Here is a 23,475-nt window from a genome sequence, read left to right as displayed (position 1 = left end):
CAGCCGAACCATTGACACACACTGCTCACTCGATATGGAGTTTCTAGCAGTATCGTGCAGACCCTTCTATGCACCGGGAGTGTTAACTGTGGTCTTTGTGTTTGCTGTTTACTTTACCCCGCTAACCGTTTCACCGGATGCTAACGTTAGCATAGCGCTAAATATCCTGCCCGCTGCTATCAATAAACAGCAGCTCGCACACCCCAACGGAGCTTTATCGTCGACGGCGACTTTAATCGGGCATGTTTATGGACTGTACTCCCAAATCCATTCAATTGTGGACTGAGCAATTCGGAAAAAACACTGGACTATGTGTAATGTAAGATCAAACATCAAACATTTTGGTTGTATCTAGCAACTCTGTTTGTCCCTCAACAACCCCCCCCCCCCCCCCCCCGGAGGAAAACAAAGCCTACTTACAACAAAGACAGTTAGTTCTTTGTTCCATTATCTCTTTGTTTTCTTATCCTCACTGTAAATGTGGAACTGGAGTCGTCCAATTTCGTTGTCACAGCATATCCCATGTTGCAACAATGACAATAAAGGCATACTCTATTCTATTCTATTCTATTCCTCCTGTGTAAGCCACACCCGCTTCTCACACGCTGCCTACCATTTAATACTGATGATACAACTAAATATGCGCACATAATTCATATGATTTCAGTAATTCATTTAATAGATGTAGATGAAATGAAATGAAATGAAATGAAATAATCTGCATTTATATAGCGCTTTTCAAGTCAAGACTTCCCAAAGCGCTTTACAGTGTGCTTCACATTTCCCAATAGCGGCCGTGCAGCCATGTAAGGCGCTAACCTGCATATTGGGAGTATTAGGGGTTCAGTGTCTTACCCGAGGACACTTCGACATGTAACAAGGAGGAGCCGGGATTCGAACTGCAATCTCTTGATCCCAAAACGAGCGCTCTACCTCCTGAGCCACTGCTAAGTATATATGTTAGAGAGAATATCAGAACATCAATAGGGAGAAATGAATCCCCCTAGTACTTTGTTCTTGAGACAGCGAAACTGTAACTGTATGTAGTTGGATTTTGTATGTACATATAAACGCGCCCAACCCGTTAAGCTGTTGTGATCAGTGTTGTGTTGAGGGTCGTATGCTACTTCGAGAGTTAAGAATATAACGGTTAAAGAACAAAAAAAACATAGTAATCCGTGATCTGCTTTTGAAAATAAGCACAGTAACCTGACTGTTGTAACAACAGCTATTAATAAAGTTTTAAAGTACTCATCACCCGAGAAAAGTCATTGCGTAACATCGTGACGTGTTACTTTCAATACGCAACTCCAAAAGCGCAACTCCTAAGCAACCTGTGGACAGCAAAATGCCTCAAGCAAATTCATATTTGCACTTTCCGTGTATTTTTCACCTAAAAATGACACAACTGTCAATGTGCAACACTCAAACGTTAACATTGCGTTGTAAATGCTCATCAATGCAAACAAAATACGCACTCTACACGAGTATGTCTACATTTCCCTGACACCAAGCCACGTGTTTTAAGGCCGGCTTATGGCCCGGTGGTGTGTATTACGGATGAATTATTGAAAAAGCTGTCAGCCCGATGCCCACGTTGCCTAACCTCACATGCACTCAGGATTTAGTATGCATCATCAACTACATTAGGCGGCCCATTTTAGAGCGTCTCGAAATAGAAAAGGGAGGCAAGAAAAATCTGGGAGTCGTCTGCTTTGTTGTGCAACATAAAAATGATCTGACGGGACTTTTCTTTCGTCGCTGCTGTAAGTGCAGAAAAATGTAGCAGAGCAAAGAATGTGTCCACGCATTAGAGGTTTTAGGGAAATGTATGTTCTCTTTGTTCTCTTGATGCTCTCATACCTGATTTCCACTACCCATTATGCTTTCCATTATTTTGAGAACTTTGAACAGAAGGTTTTCTATGCCAGTATAGGAAAAATGTCGCCAGCTATCTGAATGTTGGCCTTGAGTGCAGTACACATCGATATTTCATGAAAAAAAGAAACATTTTTTTATGGAGGGATAAACAAAGGGACATTAGGACTATTATATTATCCTTACATTTTTAACATTTTCCCAGATTTTAAAGGCTGTCGGGCTGGACCCATGACATGTTTCTTGCCGACAGCATAGATCAGTGGTGTCAAACATACGGCCCACAGCCCGATACAGCCTGTTGGATGACTAATCCAACCAACCATACATTTCTGAATATGTCAAAAAAAGAAACAAGTCTTCAGGTCTTTTCTATCAAAGCTTCCACCCTTCCATCCATTATCTGCACCGTTTGTCCTCAGTAGGATCGCGGGAGTGATGGCCCATCCCAGCTATCTCTGGGCAATGGGCAGGGGACACCCTGAACTGGTGTCCAGCCAGTCGCAGAGACACTCAGAGACAGACAACTCACTCACTCATTCACACTTAGGGACAATTTGAACCAGCCAATTACCCTGACATGCATGGACTGTGGGAGGAAACGCATGGGGGAGAACATGCAAACTCCACAAGGGGAAGTTGCAGTAGCTAGACTAGAACGCTGAACCTCTGCACCCAACCACCGTGCCGCTCTATCAAAATGTATGCTTTTTTTAAATAAAAGAAAAGCAAGTGCTCTCTCTGGCCGCTAGAGGGGAGTGCTGAGTTTGTTTAGATTGCTGAGTTGATGGAGGTGTAAAACTGCAATTCCTCAACTAAGACAATAGTTTCCCAATTGTTTTTGAATAAAGGTGTTGTTTTTGAAAGAGATCCCTTTTTATCCGTGATTATAATAATTTAATACTAATGTAATATGAAGGATAAAGCAAAATACTGAAAAACAAAATGCTCAAAATGTGATTTGACAATCCAGCCCGCCTGAGAACAGAAAGTGTGGATCAGGCCCCAGAGCCAAACTGAATTTCACATCCATGGCATAGATAAACCAGTTATTGATGACAGATTTAAAGTTGAAGTTAAACAGATTGCGACCCCAAATGGTAATTTAAAAAAAAATCTTGGCTCTGTGTTCAGTGACATTTATCCTTTTTTCTATGAGATCCTTGGGATTCTGGGATAAAGTGCACTCTCACGGGACTGAGGGAGGTGCACTCTGCTCTCGTCCCTCTCTCGTCCACTTGGGAACTATGCTGAAATGTCAAATTTTCAAAAAAAAAATTCTGGGCTTTAGCAAACCTGTGCAAGTTGGAAGAGATGAAACGTGCAGTGCATGCTACATTTGATTGGGTAATTCAAATTATAGTTAACATTTCTGGACATCTAATGCCAAAAAAGCATATTTATAGTTGATTTGCCTTTCGTTTTATCTCTATAAATGTGTCCAATATTTATTTGTGGCTCCTCAATAGTGAGACAGCTCTTCCCAAAAATTGTTCCGATTTTACCGCAAAAATGGTAAAACCACAATTAAACAAAATATACTTTTTTCAAGAAGGCAAAAATATGGTACGATTAAAAAAAAAATCTGTGAAAAACAATCTGCCACATTAAAAAGTTTTGATTTAAATATTGCTTTCCTACTTTTCCAACAATAATTCCTAAAGTGGAAGTCAACCCAAGGGATTTCCTAACAGTATCATGTTCTATGGGCCGCAAAAAGTCTAGATGCCACCATTTTTATTTTAAAATCTAGGTGCTTCTGCCTAACTCCTTCTCATCAGGAAGGCATTTTGAAAATACTGTCAAGCGAAGAGAAAATCACAAAGAAAGAAAGTAGGTGAGCTGTGTTTGGTAGTTATCTCAATGCTGAGTGATTGTTAATTGGTCATTTTGAAACGTATTAGACACTCAAAATAAGGACAGAAGGCAGGAGAGGAGAAACGTTTGATAATAAATTCCAACTTTTTTAAAAACTTCCCCGTTCACATACTATTTATTAAATCTTCAGGGTTACAAAAGCAGATCTGCCCTAAATGGTGCGGGGATCAAAGAACAGCAACATGATTGTTCGAAAGTTATAGTAATATATATAATTCATAATAGTCACAAAAAATGAACAACAGTGCCTAATTATAGTCACTATAACAAACTGGCATCCTATGCAATTAAAAAAAAAAAATCCCTAATACCACAAGGAAGTACGCCAAAAATAATACTCACAAAGTATTGATTTATTTGTGAATAACACGCATTTTTAGTAGCATATTACCTTATCTGAGCAATGTTTGATCACTCAAAATATATCGCTAAACACAATTGCAAGACTTTGGATGTATTGGGAATCGAACCCGGGTTTCGGGAGTAAGATTGATGTATCCTAACCACTATACCAGTGTTACTCAACTGGTGGATCGCCGAGCCGTTTTCAGGGCGAGCCTTTGACTTGGCAAAAATGATCCTAAATATAATAACTGAGGGTTATACTTCTTAACACTGTATTGCAAGTATGCCCTGCAAATGCGTGCTGACACTTTTGTTTTATTTTTCTAAAATCATGAATACATTTTAGAAGTGGCATTTTTTTATTGATTCGGGTTGCGGCTTGTAATTCAGGTATTATATTGAGTCTTGAAGTCAAACCAGTTAAAAACCACTGCACTAGATCACCAGTAGATCACATATTTTATCTCATTATTACACTGTTTTCAGTCACAGTACCGGAGAAAACTGTTAGAGAATGGAGAAAACAGAAAGCATTATGATGATGGATCGGACATAAAACCACATAAACAAATACATTGTAAATGTTATCTTGGTATTGTGTTCATAGTTTACGTCAATAAATAATTTTTATCATGGCTGCACATATTCAACAACATTTGTCACTAACAATACTTAGTTTGAGCTCTGAAACACACTTTTATACAGATTTTCAATCAAAAAATAGGGCTTGCGTTATACACAAAGTAGTACAAAGGTTTTTTGAATTCCTGTTTGTTGAATAGGATTATGTTGTAATGTCACTGCATATATCGTCATGATCATTTTTTTCAGCTATTACCTCTTTATTATTTCAGTAATTTATATCTCCATTAGTTAGTTGCAATTATTCCACGTCATGATTATTCATATACCGTAAATTCCGGACTATAAGCTGCTACTCTTTTCCCAAATGTTCAGCCCTGCGGCTTATTCAGTGAAGTGGCCAATTTATGTAATTTTTCTAACTGCCACCAGCGGAACTCGAGTACAAGAGGTAAAATTTAGACCGGTGGAATTAGTGCACCAAGGTAGACGGCATACTCTTAGTTTGCGTACGAATTGTTAGTCTGACAAAGGTTCTTTCCGATAATGAGGAGGTCGCCCTTGATGGCGGCAGCTATAAGGAGAAAGATGAAGAAGGTTAACCGTGAATTTCACAATTGCGGTATGGCTTTTTTTACCAGATACGCATGATGCGTTGCGAGCGTGTTATTAGTAGCGCGTTGGTACCTTTCACAGGCGCGGTTTGGGATGAAAATTATATCATTATTATAGCTTTGAAAACTCTCTCGGTGTACCGTCTTTCTTTGTAAATATGTGTAACCATGTATAATATGTATTTGCAACTGTAGATTTGTTTAATGTATTTATTTTAGAGACTTATTGTGATATGTTTTCTACGACCGAATCAAAAAGAAGGGGCGGAGCAAACGCGGGCTGACGGGAAGTCGGGTGAAGCTGAGTTAAATCTGTTTGTTGTTGCAGCGGACAATGGTGGATACCCACCCTTAACTTTGGAAATATACATTTTTTTCATTGGATTACTTGCAACCGTACCTGGACTTTAAAGGTCTGCATTAAATTCTAATTACAGGTATCATTTTCCGTTCATGTTGCTGATTGTGGTGTTTGGATTGTGTACTATATTTATAGTTACGATCGCGGCACCTAGTCAAATTTGGGATAAGCTTTTGACTTTGCTACATGTTTTAAAGTGGGCGCGTGCGTCTTGAATACAGGTGCGGCTTGTGTAAGGACGAAACCAATAATGCCCGCAAAATGTAGTGCGTACGGCTTATAATCAGGTGCGCTCTATAGTCCGGATTTTACGGTAAATATAGTGTGATATTCTACTTTGTGATGTAATTACCAGATTTCTTTATATATCCATTCATTCAGTTGTTATTCAGTCACTACAGCGTTTCACATTGTGCTTTTTGTTTGAAGTCCTTGAGTTTAATCAGTAACAGCCAGACACCGTCTGGACAAAAGGTTCTGTGTGAAGCTGGGATTTGAGAGATTTTCCACCGACTTGAGTTTAGTTTTTGTCTGGTGAGCCTGCCGTGTTGAGCCCCTCTTGTATACAAATGATTGTCAGCCAATTTCGAAAGCATACCACGCAACCTTGTTCCGTACGAACAAGCCCAGAATATTCAGTTTGTTGTTGATTTTTTAAAATATATTTATTGTAATTAAAAACTTTAACAGAATTGCTCCTTCAGCGTTTATGTTTACCCATCTCATCTAGCAACCCGAATGTTGTTTTGAACAAGCAGAGGGAAAAAAGGTCCTCTAGATACTTATCTGAAAAATTATTTTACAAGGGGAAAAAAGTCTTTCATGGCGCTTGAAAAATGGAACACATGAACCATACATATGCTCGTGATAACTGCTTTTTCCATTCTCACATCAACATTCATCAGGTTTTGATCTGCTACATCGCTTTTATTGGCTTTTGGTGTGTTTTTAAGAACTATTTTTTTCTGGCCATTTCAAATGTACCTTGTGTTTGACTCTCAGTTCCCTTCCTCTTGTTTCAGCCTGTTCAGGGTTTTGACTACGCCAAGAAGCACATGGGTCGAACTGGCGATGAGACCATCTCTCTGAACAAGGACACATTAGTTCTGGGACTTCCTGTGCGAGACCCCCCACATTCCATGTCACTGGATAAGAAGGTGTACCACGATGGCACCGCCAACAAGAGGCCACCATCTGCTGATATTCACAAAGGAGGGTAGGTGACAACGCTCCTATAATTAGTGTTGAGGATATTCCTGCAAAACAGTAATTAGTTACAGTTACCAGCAATGTTCCCTGTAATTTTTCCACGGGTCTGAGCGTTCACACAAAGTCGGTGAGCAACGCTTGAAACAACAGTGAGCAACCATAATCCCAAGTGTGGCAAGATAATTCATGATCAAACATGTCCAAAACTTGACATCAAGTTACATTTTGCTGAGTTTGCGGCAATTCAAAATTCTTTTTCTCTTTTGAATGAATTGACTCATGTACTATTGCAAAGGTTGTACGGCCTACAAACGTCGTTTGTTCTTACAATTCTTTCACAGGATATCCATTTCTTTTTATTTGCTGAAATATTTTGTCGCATAATGTTAACATTTTTGGGGGCTTTTTTAGTCGGTTGTAAGATACAGAACTGTACTTAATCACATTTTTAGTGGAAGTACAATGTTGGCAAGAAGATTCAATTGATATAAATGGAAATTATTTGAATGCAACACAAACTTTTTCTTCTTTTTTCTGTGTTTTTTTCTACTTTTTTGTTACTTCTTTTTGTTCTCTATCTACTTTTTTCCTACATTTCTTTCTTTTCTCTGGCTTTTTTTCTAAAATGTTCCTTCTTTTTTTCTCTTCCTTTTGTTTCTTTTTTTCTCAGCTTTTCACTACTTCTTCATTTTGGTATTTTTTTCTTTTTTGTTCTATTCCCCCCTTCTTTTAAGTCATTTTGTGCTTAGTTTTACATAATATTTGGTCATGTTGGGATTAAAGAAGCAAAAACAACCTGAGGAGCCGTTTAAGACCCGAAAGATCCGGTTCCTTTTAGTGAGCCGAGCCGAAGAAGCCGGTTCTCTACTAACTTTACTCAACTTCGCTCTACTTCGACTCGACTTCAAAATACCGCATTTAGGACACAGCGTCAGGGGAACCCGTGTATTTTTACCTTCATGCACAGTAACTTTGACTTAAGTCGCTTCTTAATTAGTAATTTTGAGCCCTCATTTTTGTGCGCTGGCTAGATTTTCTTGTGCGGTGAGAATGTGCGAGCAGTGCGCAATTGCGCACGCGCGCAGCTTAGAGGGAACACTGGTTACCAGTTACTGCATTCAAAAAGTGATTCAATTACCACTCACATTCACGATTCACTAAAAAGTAGCATTTTACTCTTAAAGTAACGATCTAGTTACAAATTTCCTTATATACCCGCACAGAGGACGACCCCCTACACTTACCTGTAAAAGCAGTGAAGCCTTTATATTTCTTTGCTTGTGAAATCTTGAGAGCTTGGAAACCAAGACTTAGCCGAGACACTCCATATCCATTTTATCTCTGGGCTTTAAACCAGATTTTCTCCATTTCTGGGTACAGTCGAAGAAGTGATGCAGGAGTAGTCAAAAATCCGAGGCCAGTGTAATTCATGATCTGCATTTTATAAGCAGTGTTACAAATATACACGTTCCTGGAATGCAATTACTATTTCCGGTAATGCGTCATAAAAAAATGAACTTATGTGGTTAAAACATGGTGCGTTATTCTCCTACTTATGAAAAACAGTTCACAAACTTCGTCATCATCCAAACCAGGGATGTCAAACTCAATTGCACAAGGGGCCAAAATTCAAAACACACTTAAGGTCACGGGCCAACCAGGATAAACATTTATTGAACACACTTAAACTGAATGTTTTTGGAACATAAATATGAATAATGAACGGCCAAAAATATTAAATTTAAACCTTAAATCACTTATACAGTATTTATTGTTTTGCTGTAAATAAAAATATCTTGTTAAGTTATACAACTTAGAACTTAACTTAAACAACTTAACATTGAAATAACATTCAAATTCCTTTGCTCCTATGTCAATGTATATATGAAAAAAATCTTAAATACCCCAAAAGATTGTGCTCTCCTTAATATATCTCCTGTCAAAAGTAGAAATATGAAAATGCTACACAAATTATTTTGTAAAAACGTCACAACATTTTGAGAACAGGGAGCCTGATGTGCGCTTTGGCGCAGACGGAGTAGGGCGAGAGATGGGAGGGAGTGCTTGCAGTTTTTGCATAGCTCCACCCATCCCTCCCACTCACCCAATCAAATAACTTTAAGTTCTCTTCCGGTGTTCTCGCGTATTTACAATTTGTTCCGTGGATTCATCAAAAAGTATCTGAACACTGAACAAAGATTATATAGTGAACCTTTATATAAAGGATTCTTTAGCGTTGTACAGCCAAAACGAGTTTTTTTTTGTGTGACACCTTGACTGTAAATTGTAGTGAAAACGTGCCCTATATATTCTGAAAAGTAATTTCTTGCCGTGAAGTTTAGATTTGGCTTTGCGTGTATCTGAACAGGATCAATTTGCACGAGATTGAGAAAATTTGCATGCAATTGAATTTGTTTCTGAGCCATAGGTACTCATAGAAAGAGCCATATTTGGCTTGCGGGGGGCAATAGAACAGAAAATAAAAAATATCAAAATGAAAAAGTAGTGAAGAGCTGGGAAAGAGAGAAAAAAAAAGCAGAAAAAATCTGAAAAAGCCAGGAAAAAAAGAAAAGAAACAAATAAAGAGAAAAAGGAAATAGAGAACAAAAAAGCAAGAAAAAAGAAACAGCTGGGAAAAATAAACACAAAGGAATTTAAAAAAAGTAGAAAAAAAACAGGGAAAAAGAAGAAAAAGTTTGCGTTGCATTTAAATAATTTCCAATTGTATCAAGTCAATCTTGTTGCCAACTATGAACTTCCACTAAAAAAATGTAATTAAATACAGTTCTGTATCGTGCAACCGACTAAATAAGCCCCCAAAAATGTTAGTATTATGCGAGAAAAGATACTAGGAAAAAAAAGAAATGGATATCTTGTGAAAGAATTGTAAAAACAAACGACGTTTGTAGGCCGTACAACATTCGCAATTAGCACATTAATCAATTCATTCAAAAGTGAAAAATAATTTTGCATTGCCGGAGACTCATGTCAAGTTTTGGACATGTTTGATAATGGATTAGTTGCCACACTTGGGATTGCTGTTGCTCATTGTTGTTTCAAGCGTTGCTCACCGACTTTGTGTGAACGCTCAGACCCGTGGAAAATTACAGGGAACATTGATGGTAACTAATAACTCTTTTACTGTAACGCGTCTAACACTTTGGATAAGTAGCAGAAAAATATAGTGTGCACTATATAGTAATGCTAGTAAGGTGACAAAGTTGTATCAATCGCGCAATGCAGTACTTGTTAACGAGAAAAATAATTTCCGGAAAGGCTAAATACTGCCTATGATACACGTCACTGTTCTCATCTTGATGTGCTAAGCTGGAACATCTGCTGCTATGCCCCAGAACAATGCAATTACAAAGACCGGGGCCTTTCAGCACAGGCAGAAACGTGCGGGTGAAGCCTTCAGTACACTGAGATAAATCACACAGATTGATGTGATCTTGCCATAATTCCAGTGTTAACAAGATGCTGTCTGCAGACACTTAGGCAGCACAACACATGCATTTACCGGATTTCAATGTGTTCCGATCATTTGCTTTTCCAAGGAAGCTACTGTCACCGTGTGCTTGTGTGTCTGTAAAGTGTGTCCCCTTAAAGCACTGTTTTTTCAACTGGTTTGACTTCAGTACCCACCAGTGTTCCCTCTAAGCTGCGCACATGTGCAATTGCACATTCTCAGCGCACAAGAAAATCTAGCCGGCGCACAAAAATGAAGGCTCAAAATTACTTATTAAGAAGCGACTTAAGTCAAAGTTACAGTGCATGAAGGTAAAAATACACGGGTTCCACTGACGTTGTGTCCTAAATGCGGTATTTTGAAGTCGAACGAATATGAATAAAACGATGACTCACAACACGTGGTAAGCTTTCTCTCCTGGCTTTGATCTCTTTGATCTCCGGCGAACGAACATAAAATCCGACAGAAACAAAATGAAAATAAATCCAAACAGCTTGCCCTAAAGTTGAGTTGAGAGAACCTTGCAGGTAACAGGGTTGGGTAGGGTTACTTTAACTGGATTACTTTCAATTACTTTTGGATTACTCCAATACCAAATATGCTAAAAAAAAACAAAAGAAACTAAATATGAATAAAATGATGACTCACAACACGTGGTAAGCTTTCTCTCCTGGCTTTGATCTCTTTGATCTCCGGCAAAACTAACATAAAATGTGACAGAAACAAAATGAAAATAAATCCAAACAGCTTGCCAACATCATTTTTGCCGTTCCGTGTATTATGTTACTCCCCTAGCCTGCACAAAATTTAGTAATTTTATTCATATTTAGTTTCTTTTGTCTTTTATTAGCATATTTGGTATTGGAGTAATCCAAAAGTAATTGAAAGTACTCAAGTTAAAGTAACCCTACCCAACCCTGTTTATATGCTTGTTTTAGTAACTTGTGAGAAGGTTTGAATGCTAGAAAACTAACAAGTACGTCAGATTATAAAATCTTAAACCTCTGAACAGTAGGTTTTGCAGAACACATGCGAGGTAAATATATTATACATGTCCCGCACGATATATGTCACCATAACCAATTAATATTCATGATGCAGCTGCTAGGAAATAACATTATTTAATTTTACCAATGCACGATGTGGCTGGCTTGCAGTTCGGCAGAGGTGGGTAGTAACGGAGTACATTTACTCATAATGGACATTTACTGCGTTACATTTACTTGTGTAAGTTTTGGGAAATTTTATACTTCTAGGAGTATAAAAATATCAATCTCCTCAGGTGTAGTTCCAGCGGCTTTTAAATCCGCTGTTATTAAACCTACACTGAAACGACCCAACCTTGATCCAGAAAGCTTATGTAATTATAGACCTGTGTCAAACCTACAGTTTCTTTATAAAGTACTTGAAAAAGTAGTGGCACAGCAGCTGAATGATTTTATATCCGAGAACAATCTTTTTGAATCAAGGCAATCAGGATTCAGGGCTAACCACTCTACTGAGACAGCCCTGATTAAGGTAACCAATGATCTTCTACTGGCAATGGACTCTGGTGCTTCATCACTCCTGCTGCTGCTGGACCATAGTGCTGCTTTTGACACTGTGAACCATAATATCTTACTAGAACGGTTGGAAAAATGGATTGCTCTCTCAGGAACCGTCCTCTTATGGTTCAGATCTTACCTCTCAGATAGGACGTACTGTGTTAAATATGGTGAAATGACATCTGAGCCCTTTAGTGTTACCTGTGGTGTTCCGCAGGGTTCAGTACTTGGCCCCCTTCTTTTCAGCATTTACATGCTTCTATTGGGTGATATTATTCGCAAGTGTAATATCAGTTTCCATTGCTATGCAGATGACAATCAACTGTGTCTTCCGAAGGATGAATCTGCCACACTAAATTGTGGAAATTTGGAGGCCTGTCTCACTGAGATAAAAGAATGGATGTCACCCAACTTCCTGCGCCTTATCTCTGAAAAGACCGAATTGTTAGTTATCGGTCCATCTAAATGCCGTGACTTGTTCTCAAAAACTGCTCTAACAAATGTAATATCACCCAGAGTGACTCAGTTTGCCCAGAGTGACTCAGTTAAAAAGTTAGTTAGGCTTTCTTTCCATCTTCGCAATATTGCTAAAATTCGTCCTATGCTGTCTCAGTCAGATGCAGAGATTATAATTCACGCGTTTGTTACTTCCCGTCTCGATTACTGTAATGCACTACTCTCCGGTCTCCCGAAGTCCAAAATCAAGCGAGGCTTTTAATTAAGACAAGAAAGTTTGATCACATTACCCCAATTTTAGCTAACCTGCATTGGCTCCCTGTTAGCTTAAGATGTGATTTTAAGGTTCTGTTCGCATTATACAAAATCATGCATAGACTCGCTCCCTCATATCTTTCAGATTTAATTTCCCCCTATGTTCCGGTCGGGAGCCTTCGCTCTGAAAACGCTGGTCTACTAGTGATCCCAAGAGCCAAGAAGAGATTCGCATGTTCGAGACCGTTCTGTGGAATGCTCTTCCCCCTGAGATTTGATCGCAACCTCAGTGGAAATGTTTAAACCTAAGCTTAAACATCACTTCTACTCTATAGCATATGAATAATCTATATTTTATGTTGATAATATGTGTATTCTTTTACCTCATGTAGGTTTTAAATGAGGGGGTGGTGTCATAATAGTCTGTAATAATAGTTTGCAATGGTCTTTGATCTGTGCTGCCATTTGAGACTCTTTGTGATTGAGGGCACAAATAAACATGACTTGACTTGACTATTTTTAAATCCCTATACTTTTACTTTCACTTGAGTAAATTTGTGAAAAAAAACAGTACTTTTACTCCACTACTTTAGGTAACATTGAATAGTTTTGTACACCCACTTCTTTGTTTTTTTATTTGTTAAAAAAGTTTAAAATATCCGATAAACAGGGTTGGGTAGGGTTACTTTAACTGGATTACTTTCAATTACTTTTCGAAAGTTCAAGGGGGCCAAATAGTTTCGCAAGCCACTGTATATTTTGCATCCCCACACAAATGCAAATTGAAGTGAATGCACATGTATCGGTCTCATTTTCATACACCACTAAAGGAAACGGTGGGATTAGGCGTGCTTTGCCCCTGGAGGACAATAAACATGTATATTTATAATCCTGACTTTTTCCATGCCGGAGGGGGTGAAACAATGGCGACCATGACAAATACTAGCATAATTGGCTTTACCACACTAGTGTATAAATATAGACTGTGTATATATAGACGGAAATTTGCACTCTTTAGCACATACTTGCCATAAGAATGGTATGATAGAACAAAATGAAGAAAATGGTTAGGAAACCCATTGGCGAATATCAAGCATCTTTTTCAAAATAAAACATTAAGTGTCCGGGTCTGGTACGCCTCCTTCCACTAAATGGCACTAACCAGGTCTGGAACTGGGCAATGGTGTGTCCAATACCCAAACGCCTGTCCCCAATGATCCTAACTCCTTTATTATGACATTTCGGATAGCACGCGTGGTCCAGTGATTTTCTATCCACTATCATTGCTACATCTGTCACAGACCAGAAACAGACACAGGACCAAATAGCGCTCGTTTGCTCAGTTTTTATTAATAAAGAGGGAGAGTAGGGCTTGCTTCCATGATCCGATGGTTGACGGACAAGGGTAGCAGGTGGCTGGAGACGCGGAAGTGGCACTGCCGTGTCGAGCAAGGGTGGTCGAAGATTGGCAGGAAATACAAGTCGCTAGCCGGGACGGGAGAGCAAGGGCGGTGTCAAGTTCGGAAACAAGGTCGGCAGGCAGGTAGTGGGGCAAAACAGGTCAGATATCGGGAAGGCAGAATGGGGCAGAGTCAGGTCTGGAAACAGGTTGGCAACGGGTATCGGGCAGAGAAAAACAGGGCAGGAACAGAGTCTGAACGTGAGGGCTTGCCGAGCTGGGAGCAACGGTTTGCACAACGATCTGACAGGGATCTCTTGAAAGCCGGGGGTTTAAAAAGAGTCCATTAGCCAATCAGCCCCGCAGGGCTGTTGGCGCCAATTGAGCAGTCACAGGTGCTCTGAATCAGCAATCGTGATAACATCAGGTTTATTTTTTGTTTCCTGTTTCTGGTTTGGACATTTTTGTTGGTAGTATAGTACCCAATTGTTATCTTGTTACATTGTTTTTTACATTTTCCATTTCCAGTTTAGGTTCTTGCCTCTGTTTTGATTTTGTTTAAACCTGTCATTTGTTTTCGGCCGCCTTGTTTGTTTGTTACTTTGTGGTTTTGTAAATAAATGCCTTTTTTTGAGCACCCCTTGCCCCAGTTTCTGCTTCCCCCACTTGGGTGCACCCCCAACATTACCTGTCAGTCTTCAGCCATGCTTGATAATTTTTCCACTATAAAATTGTAGTTGAGATTGGAAGCGGGTAGGTACTGCAATAGGGCGGATTAGTTGATGTACATTACATCCGGAATTAGGGACACAAAGCGCAGGACTCTTTTTTTTTTACTGTTCAGTGTGGCCGACATAAAAAAATATACAGTAATCCCTCACTATAACGCGGTTTACTTGTCACTTCCTTGCTATTTCATGGATTTGCATCTTGCATTGTGTTCTGCATTTGGATTGCCTAAATAGTATCCCTACTTTTTATTATTTGAAGGTACAGTAGTTATTTGTAAAAACTATACAAATAAAATTATGTATATACAGTGCTTTTATGTGCAAATGCTTGGGCCTGTAAAAAGGTTTTTAATGCAGTGTACAGTATTTGTACAGTATTTAATCTTAAGAAAATTAAGGTTTTTACTTCACCAATTTGGCCTACCAGAGGTTTATTTTGGAAACTGAACCCTGCGACAACCTGGGTTTACTGTACAGTAATCCCTCGCTATAAGGTGGTTTACTTTTCACGGTTACGCTACTTCACCGATTTGCATTGTGCATTGTGCTCTGCATTCTGATTGGCTAAACAGTCTTTCCGCTCATTATTATTTGACGGTACAGTAGTTATTAAGAACAAAACCCAACAACTAATAACAAATGTTCATTTAGTACTTTTATTTTTTTTAATTGCTTATGTCACAAGACCGGACCAAATCGGAGGCAGGAGGCAGGAAGGATGAACTCAATCGCGTAACGACCAGTTACTTTTATTTAGCAAAATAAAAGTTGTCCAACACTTAGGGACAAAACAAAAACAGGCTTACAGGCAAACAGGAACTCAGACTAGGAATACTCACAAAACAGGCTTTACTCAGAACGGGCAAACACAGGTTTCCTCACGTCAAACAGAACAGATTAATGCAGAACAGAAAACGCACTGTAATGAACCCGCAACCTGCAATCCCCAACCCGCCCTTAAGAAGCACACACGCAAATTAGAAAATCTGCTACAGCCGGTGCCAAGGGGGCGGGGCCAGCCGGTCGCCACGGCGACCTTGCTGGACATGACAGCTTAAGCCTGTAATCAGGTTTGTTTTTTGGTTTCAATGTATGATAGAATATTTCATTGTAAAAAAAAAACTACTTCAAGAGTTCTTTTTGGATAGCAATGAGGGATTACTGTAAGTCTAGACTTACCTTAAAGGACGATGTAAACTTGATCAATAATCAGTCATTAATGGCAATACACATACATGTCCGCTGCATGTTCTTTTGTGGAACTGTCACAATTGTCACAACCAGAACGGAATCAGGACCCAATTGTGCAACGTTTACCACAAGTTTTATTGAAAGAAAGAGGTGGAGCTGCGCCCATGATCCGGTGTTCACTGGACGCGGGAAGCAAGTCGCTCTCGCGCTCGGATTGTGAAGTGGATCTTCCGTAGCAAGCGATGGCGGTGTCAGGGACGGGAAAAACGTGGTTGGGGTCGGAAACGAGTCGTAAGCCAGGACGGGTGAGTAGACGTAGTTGGGATAAAAAACGGGTCGTAAGCCGGGACAGGGGAGCAGGCGTGGTCGGGATCAAAACATGTCAAACGGGAGCAAAAACGGGACAGGCGGGACTCAGGGTCTAAATAGGCTAGCCTTGTATCAAGAGAGGTTCGCAGACAGACTGACCACAGGAGAGTAACAGGACTGGGTTTAAATAGAGACAGGGAGCCAATCAGAGCTCACAGCGGTTGGCGCCAAATGAGCGGGCACAAGTCACATCAGCAATCGGTAATCATGACAACAATGTTTTTGGAATAGAATATTACGCTAAGTTATCACAACAGTTCGTCTTGTTTAACCATTAAATGGATTGTTTAATTTTCTTGAGGGATTTTCCTAAAACAATTTACAGGCACATTTATCCATTTAAATACTAAACAGTCAAATGATAATTGGTCTCATTGCTATTCTTTCCAGCATACACCAAGTTTATTCACATAAAAGCATGCATTGTTTCTATTTTCTTACACTTGTATCAATCGCCCCAAAAACAAGTGTGTTTTTGTGTGTATTTATTTGTCAAGGTGTTAGCCTCGCCTGCAGCACTGATGTCTGATCTACAGAGTGTGCACAACACACCACCTGTGGATGAGATGGGCCTGTCACATTGTGTACCTACTCTAGCTTACATGGCTCAAGGCTGTGTGCTTCTGTGTTTTTGCACGCATCCATGTGCATGTGGCTGTGTGTGTTCTCATAGGTATTGCATTGTAAAGGCTATTTTTTTCATTTTCCTTTTTTTGTTTTATTTTAACCAACATCAGAGTGGGAACATTTTGTTCAGTCTTGGGAACTCATCAACACCTTTTGAGGATCAAGGCTTGGCTTTAGAGTTTAGGTTTGAATTTCACTTTTGTTGGTTTTGGTTGACTCCATTAAGGTTGGGGTTATGGTCTATAAAATACATTCTGTAAATTGAGTTCCTCACAATGGATAAAATCCAGACTCTGTGTCTTTTCGACACCTGCACATGGTTCGTGACAAGTTTAAACTTTAGTAGAAACACAAACATACCTGTCAACCTCCACGGCTCCATGTCCTCACAAACTGTCGTATTTTCCCCTTACAAAATACAAAATAATCTTACATCATTTTTTTTTTTCGGAATGATGCATGATGGGAAATCCGCAGACAGCAGACGCGTGCGCACAGTAGCATCAAACCGCTCACTTCGTTTGCAACGACAAAAAACAATACCGAGATAGAGGCTACCGCGGCGAACTCCTTTGACTTGATTGATTTGCCGTTTCGTGATAGTACCCATAATTGAGAAATTTGAGTTTTTCCGTTCAGATTTTCTTGTATGTCGTACACGTCTTAAATACATAATAAACGAACTTTTTACGGCAAAAACGTACAGGTTGACATGTATGCATAAATCAAAGAGAAGACATGAATGGAATTAGAACTTGCAAGGAAGGCAAGAAAAGAAGTCTCTAGATAAGAAATTCCAACCAGGTCTTGAGGACCTCCCCTGAGCCCTTTCTTTTTCTTACCTATCGTCGGTTACAAAAGCAGACTCGCCCTAACGTGGTTGTGGTTATCAAAGAACGCCAATATGATTGACCCGCGACATTTAATAGTCTTAGCAATAAAACTGGCATGCTATGAAATCACCTTTGCAGGTTTCCAATATTAAAAACAGAATAAATTTCGGTTCGCATTCTTGGGGCATAGTCCACAGAATCAAAATAAGAGATTAAGCCGGCATACGTTTATTACATTGGCTGAATTTAACCCAGGTCGTTTGCATAAAAGCTGGTTTAATTTCTCTCAGCTCAGTTTCTATGTATATTCTCTACAGCTAGCCTGCTTCAGACCAGGCTAACAACTATGCTAAGAGATACATCCAGCACTCTTGTCGTCAATCATGTGAAAAATGAATGTGTTTTATATAGCATTTCTATGGTCTTTCTTGATGTGTTGCATGTATTTAATTATCGTGCATTAAAAATTTACATATAGGTTATATTGTCATTCCCTTAAAGTATGTGGACTGTATAATTGCAACTATCATTTAATAGTCATTCATGTGGTATATGTATTGCTTGCAGGCCAATTAAGAATGCTAGTCAAGATAGATAGAGAGATACTTTATTCATCCCCATAGGGAAATTCACACTTCCAGCAGTCTACCCCGTTGTTTATTAACAGATTAACATGATGCCCTAGGGGTGCTTGTAGAGGAGTGGATGACGTCACGCCAGTCCAAAAGTTCGACATCCCTGCCGCAGATGGAAAACTTTTCTTTGTGAAAATCCAGGGATACACCACCTCGTGTTAGCAAGTCCGCCTCCTCTCCGATTCCCCCCGGCTTTCGTGTCTCTGTTTAGCGGCGTTGAAGCCGGATGGCTCCGGGTAGCTCCAGGTGGCTACACGTTAGCGTCCGGAATGCTAAACGTGAGCCACGTTTCCGCAAAACACAGCAACTGCGCTCCCTGTGCGCTTCGATGTTGTCAAGTATCCATTCATCTTAGATGTGACTGTATGTTATAGTTTGAAATTCTAAAAAGTGACAAAAAATGTCAAACACCTTTTTATTTACCTAAATAATATAGTATAAATAAGTCCAATTCATATTTATTTGTTCGTGTGTCAAAAAGGCTTGATCTATTTATTTGGAGAACGTTTAGAACAAGGAACCCTGATTGTTAGAACAACATGAAGACATGTAGTTGTGCGTGAATATCAACTGTTTGCACTGCTCCACTAGAAGATTGTCCACAATTGTCTGCCAAACCTTCTCCCTTTCCTAATATTTCCCATGTAACCTTTTTTCTTCTTTCACATCTTTGTAAACCTCCATAATGATTTGTTGTTCAGCAGTGATCAAAAACGATGCGCGACACTTCCATTTTCCTATTCACGATTCTGAGATAGATCGTCTATTTGAGGATGCTGTGAACGCGCACTATCTACAGCTGGCTTGAGATAACTGTGTCTTTTAATACTGTCTCGGTAAACGTGCAAGCGAGTAGACTAGATCGAGCCGCGCTTAGTTAGCCCGGATTTCTTTAATCCACTTTCATTCCATAGCCCTCTCGTGTCTCTGAGGGAAAATGACAAAACACATGCTAAGGACAGGTATCGAAATCTCTCAATTTTCTGAGAAATTCACTGTTTTGAAGTAAAAACGGGTGACCTGCATGAATTGTGTAGAACCAAGGATAAAATGTTTTGCATGAGATTTTACAGAGAAAATGTAACAATGTTCTTTACATTGGCTGTATGAATAAGACTCACGAGAGGGAAGTATCTTTCCATGCTGCTTTAATCATACATCCAACCTCACCCGATCTCACGACATACCGTCTCTCTGGGAATGGACGTTACCTTTAATGTCCCTGGTCAACTCCTAAAAGTGCCACATTAGTTCCGCCTATTGCTTCCTACCAATAGTTCCACAGAATGAACTGGACGTTTGAGGCGCTACGGTTGCAACTGTTATGTTAAAAGAGAGAATCACCATCCGTGGATAATCCAGCAACTGATAAATCAAACCATATAAGGGCAGAGAATATCTTATGATTCATATATTAGGTCATAAAAAAGTGGTGCTAATTGCTGCAACGACAACACACTTCAATTAATGATTAATTTGGTGAGTTTATATTTCTAATTTCTTACAACGCAAATTTGTGTGAACACGTTATAATAGCAAACTGTGTTGAGGTGAGTTGATGCTTTTTCAGGGAGGTATTGCACAAAAGTGGAATAAAGAAATCCAGGCTAAATAATTAAGCACAGCTTGAACTACTCTGGTTGGCGCATTTTGGCTTATTTAGGTGCACATGTGTGAATTCTAATTTTAATTATAGTTTTTTATTCCTTCTTTGTTTATTTCGTTGAACCTTCATAAAAAAACAGAATTCTATCACTTTGATAAAGGAACAGATGATTAGAAATTTGACCTACATGAACTATATTATCCTTGTCAAAAACGTCATTGATACCATCTTTGCAAGTTTTTGCGTCCCTTTTTAGAATCTCAAAAACAGCTATAACATCAATATTCATGAAACCTCTGATGGCCATTCAATAAGCATTCTTAATTGGCATAGCAATAAAACACATGGCTAAACAGCAACTGTTGCTATAACACAGTCAACAGAGTGAGATTAAATGACAATACAGTGTAGCCCACCTGTAAAATTGTCATGCAGGATGGTTAAAATAATGCAAAATGTCAAGAAAGTCAATGGAAATGCTATAAAACCCATTATTTTTTTAACACGCAAGACTGTAGACTTGCCTGATTTGGGGATAATCCTAGCCTTGGTCAGGGGCGGGCTAGCTGTTGAGAAAAAAATGATCAAAGTAACTGAGCTGGGCTAAATTTAACCTGCTTTCATGCAACCGACTTGATGCTAGATTTAGCCAAGATTACAAACATATGAATGTTTTTTAAGTTGTACAATGTACTGGAGGATATCTCCTCCAAACCCTTCTTACCTTTTAAACCACCAACCCATTTTCATGTCTGTAAGGTTCAATATCAATGTCTTATTGATATCAATATACTTCCTGTACTGATTGTATTCAGTTAAACAGAAAGACAGAATTATTATTTGTAACATGCAACTGGAATTGAAAATTGTGTCGGACAACGATATAATTCCCCTTTTTCACATTTTCTGTGTGTAGAAAACACTATTATTGATCCTAACAAAGTTGTAAAATTGAGATTTTTATGGTTTTCTCAGCCCTAAATCTTTGAATTTATTCTGTATATTTCCCTCCCAAATGATGTTGTAACAAACATCTAAAGAGATAACTAAAAAGCTTTAACTGTGAATCAGCCTGCCCATTAAAATGTGTTAATGTGGGGTTTTTTGCCCTTTGTGCACTCTTCAGTTCATGCTTCAGGATTTTTGTTCAGGATTTTTGAGATGCATCAATAGCAAATGGTTATGAATAACATTGCATTATTTTGATTCAATCTAATTATTCAAATGTTCTAAATGATTAACGATCAGCATTTGTTCAATGTGTTTTAGTGTGATGTACTTTTGAAATTCAAAACCGACTTGTCCTCACCCTTCTGCAACCCTCTCTGTTACCATGGATACTACAGGAGGTTGCCAAGCGAGGATGGTTCAATGTCGAGTAACAGCTCCGGGAAGCTGAACGCCAGCAAGACTTCTTCGGCCCGAAAGACGGCCACTGCCGGGAGCTTCAAGAGCGGCAAGGAGGATCTGCACAAAAGAAGCACCAATGGTAAGCTGAAGGGTGAAAGGGGACCGATGCGGGAGATGGAACAAAAGTGAAAACGTGAAAAACTGATGACGACATCAGGAACATAACAAGTGATGAATTCAAACAAGGACCAATGGTGAGGAGGTTAGTATCTCAAGTGTTCTTCTCCACGACAGGATGTGTCTAAATAAAGTATCGAGTAAGAATTGACTCATCTTACTGCATATTATTTTATGAAAATTCCAAAACTACGCCTTGCGGGCTATATACGGCCCGCCTCCGCACAATGCCAGAAAATGTTTTGACTTACATTTTTCTTTAATCTAAAAAGTGACTCAATGTCTGGATGTGCGTTTTTGAACCTGGGTGGTGAAAAGTGCCGAACTCTCAAAACTGCCTTAGTGTTGCTGGGAAATCTACTTGAGAGAGGTTGGTGAGGTCACGGTTTGTTGAAAAAGCGCTAGGCAGCAATTAGGTAGTGCCAAAGAGCAGTAGGACCGCACGAAGCTCTACAGCTGCTCGTACACGAAAGAAGATGTTTATCGATTTTGTTGTCATTTTTGGGGAGTGTCTTGACACAAAATTCAGCTAAAAACACTTCCGGAGGCCTTAAGTACTACTGTGTAAAATTTCATGAAGAGTCAAAATATAAAAATGTTTTGATTTGTTTTGGTTGCGTGAGAGAGAAAGCCACATGATACAATTTAAGACCAACTTCAGCAAAACAGCCAAACCTGTTCTGCAGACAATCAATTTTTTCAGCACATTTTATTTAATGTGTGTCCTTATATGGTTTCATCAAATATATTAGAATCGACTAATGCCAGAGCTTTTGTCCCAGATCCACAATAATACCACTTTAAACATATCTTCCTTCCGCAATTGCTTAAGACCGTTGAGGATTCTTTTGAACTTCATTTTTTTCACAATGGTCCACAGCTCTTTGTAAAAATGTCTCAAAATACTGCATATGAGGATACTGACGTATTTACCTTCAGTGCAGACAGCGCTGGGCAGAGAGAAGTGCATTTGTGCATCGCTCACCCAATCTAATTGCTCTGTGTGCTTTTTTCTGTGGGTTTTCATCAACAGTGAACCTAAATTGTTTAATGAGCTTCCATATAAAGGATTCCTCGCGACTTACAACAGGGTCTGTTGGTGGATTGGATGGCTGCAAACTGTAGTGGGAAGTTTATTCTTTGTATACCGGACAGAACTGTTTTTTTTCTAGCGCTGCATTGGCATATGCATGCACTAGACCGGACTTAGCACTCACCGAAATTGCAACGCTGCGTATGAGATTATGAGGAAAATCTTTTCTCCCAGCCATGTGTACTCATGAAAAGAGTCATATATGGCTCATGAGCCATAAGTTCCCGAACCCTGGTCTAGATCATTGTAAACATATGGAATGCGTAAACATGATTACAAGACCATTATGCATACAGTAACTCAGTATACTGCTTCATAATGTAGCTTGTTGGTCATCTTTGTTAAAAATGAAGTAACAATAAAAATAGAACATTCTTTTGATAAAGACAATATGATAACATTGCCCTGCAACTGGCTGGCAACCAGTTCAGGGTGTCCCCTGCCCACTGCCTGAAGAAAGCTAGGATGGGCTCCAGTACCCCCGCGGCCCTAATGAAGATAAGTGGTGCAGATAATGAATGAATGTATAAATAAGATTTGATTGTCCGCCAAAGTTGGTGCTTCAATGTTGCTATGCAATTTATTGCTACTTCCTAATGTAGTAGTGTGTTTAATTGGTTCGCTGTTAATAAAGGCTATGATCAATGTATGGTTTGTTTTAGTAACAATTTCTATAAAATCATTAACACTTTCTTTAAAAAAGAAGAGGGAATATCATTGCTAAATCACTGAATTTTATATCTTATAATTTAATATTAGGCTTGGAAAGAATGAGATCTCATATCAGTCAGTCTGGACAATTACATGTTTTAATCAATTTAGAAGAAAGCTCAAGGGATTCACATGTATTTTTTAAAAAAACTTTGATTTAGA

The 23,475-nt window shown here is 39.1% G+C and overlaps 1 protein-coding gene across 3 annotated transcripts in view; it reads left to right on the top strand.

Annotated features, from left to right (window-relative positions):
* Nucleotides 1-23,475, top strand: part of kiaa1549la (KIAA1549-like a) — a 195,446-nt gene that overhangs the window by 128,530 nt on the left and 43,441 nt on the right. For all 3 annotated transcript variants that reach the window (XM_088339768.1, XM_088339767.1, XM_088339766.1), the window contains 2 exons: nucleotides 6,681-6,874; nucleotides 21,329-21,471. In XM_088339768.1, coding sequence (XP_088195894.1) covers nucleotides 6,681-6,874; nucleotides 21,329-21,471 — 337 coding nt within the window. The remainder of the gene's footprint in view (nucleotides 1-6,680; nucleotides 6,875-21,328; nucleotides 21,472-23,475) is intronic.

Source organism: Urocampus carinirostris, chromosome 7 (assembly GCF_059441175.1).
Source record: "Urocampus carinirostris isolate Australia breed hairy pipefish chromosome 7, RoL_Ucar_1.0, whole genome shotgun sequence".
Taxonomy (NCBI): domain Eukaryota; kingdom Metazoa; phylum Chordata; class Actinopteri; order Syngnathiformes; family Syngnathidae; genus Urocampus; species Urocampus carinirostris.
The sequence above is the reverse complement of the archived record's forward strand: the minus strand, read 5'-3'. Positions and strand labels throughout refer to the sequence as shown.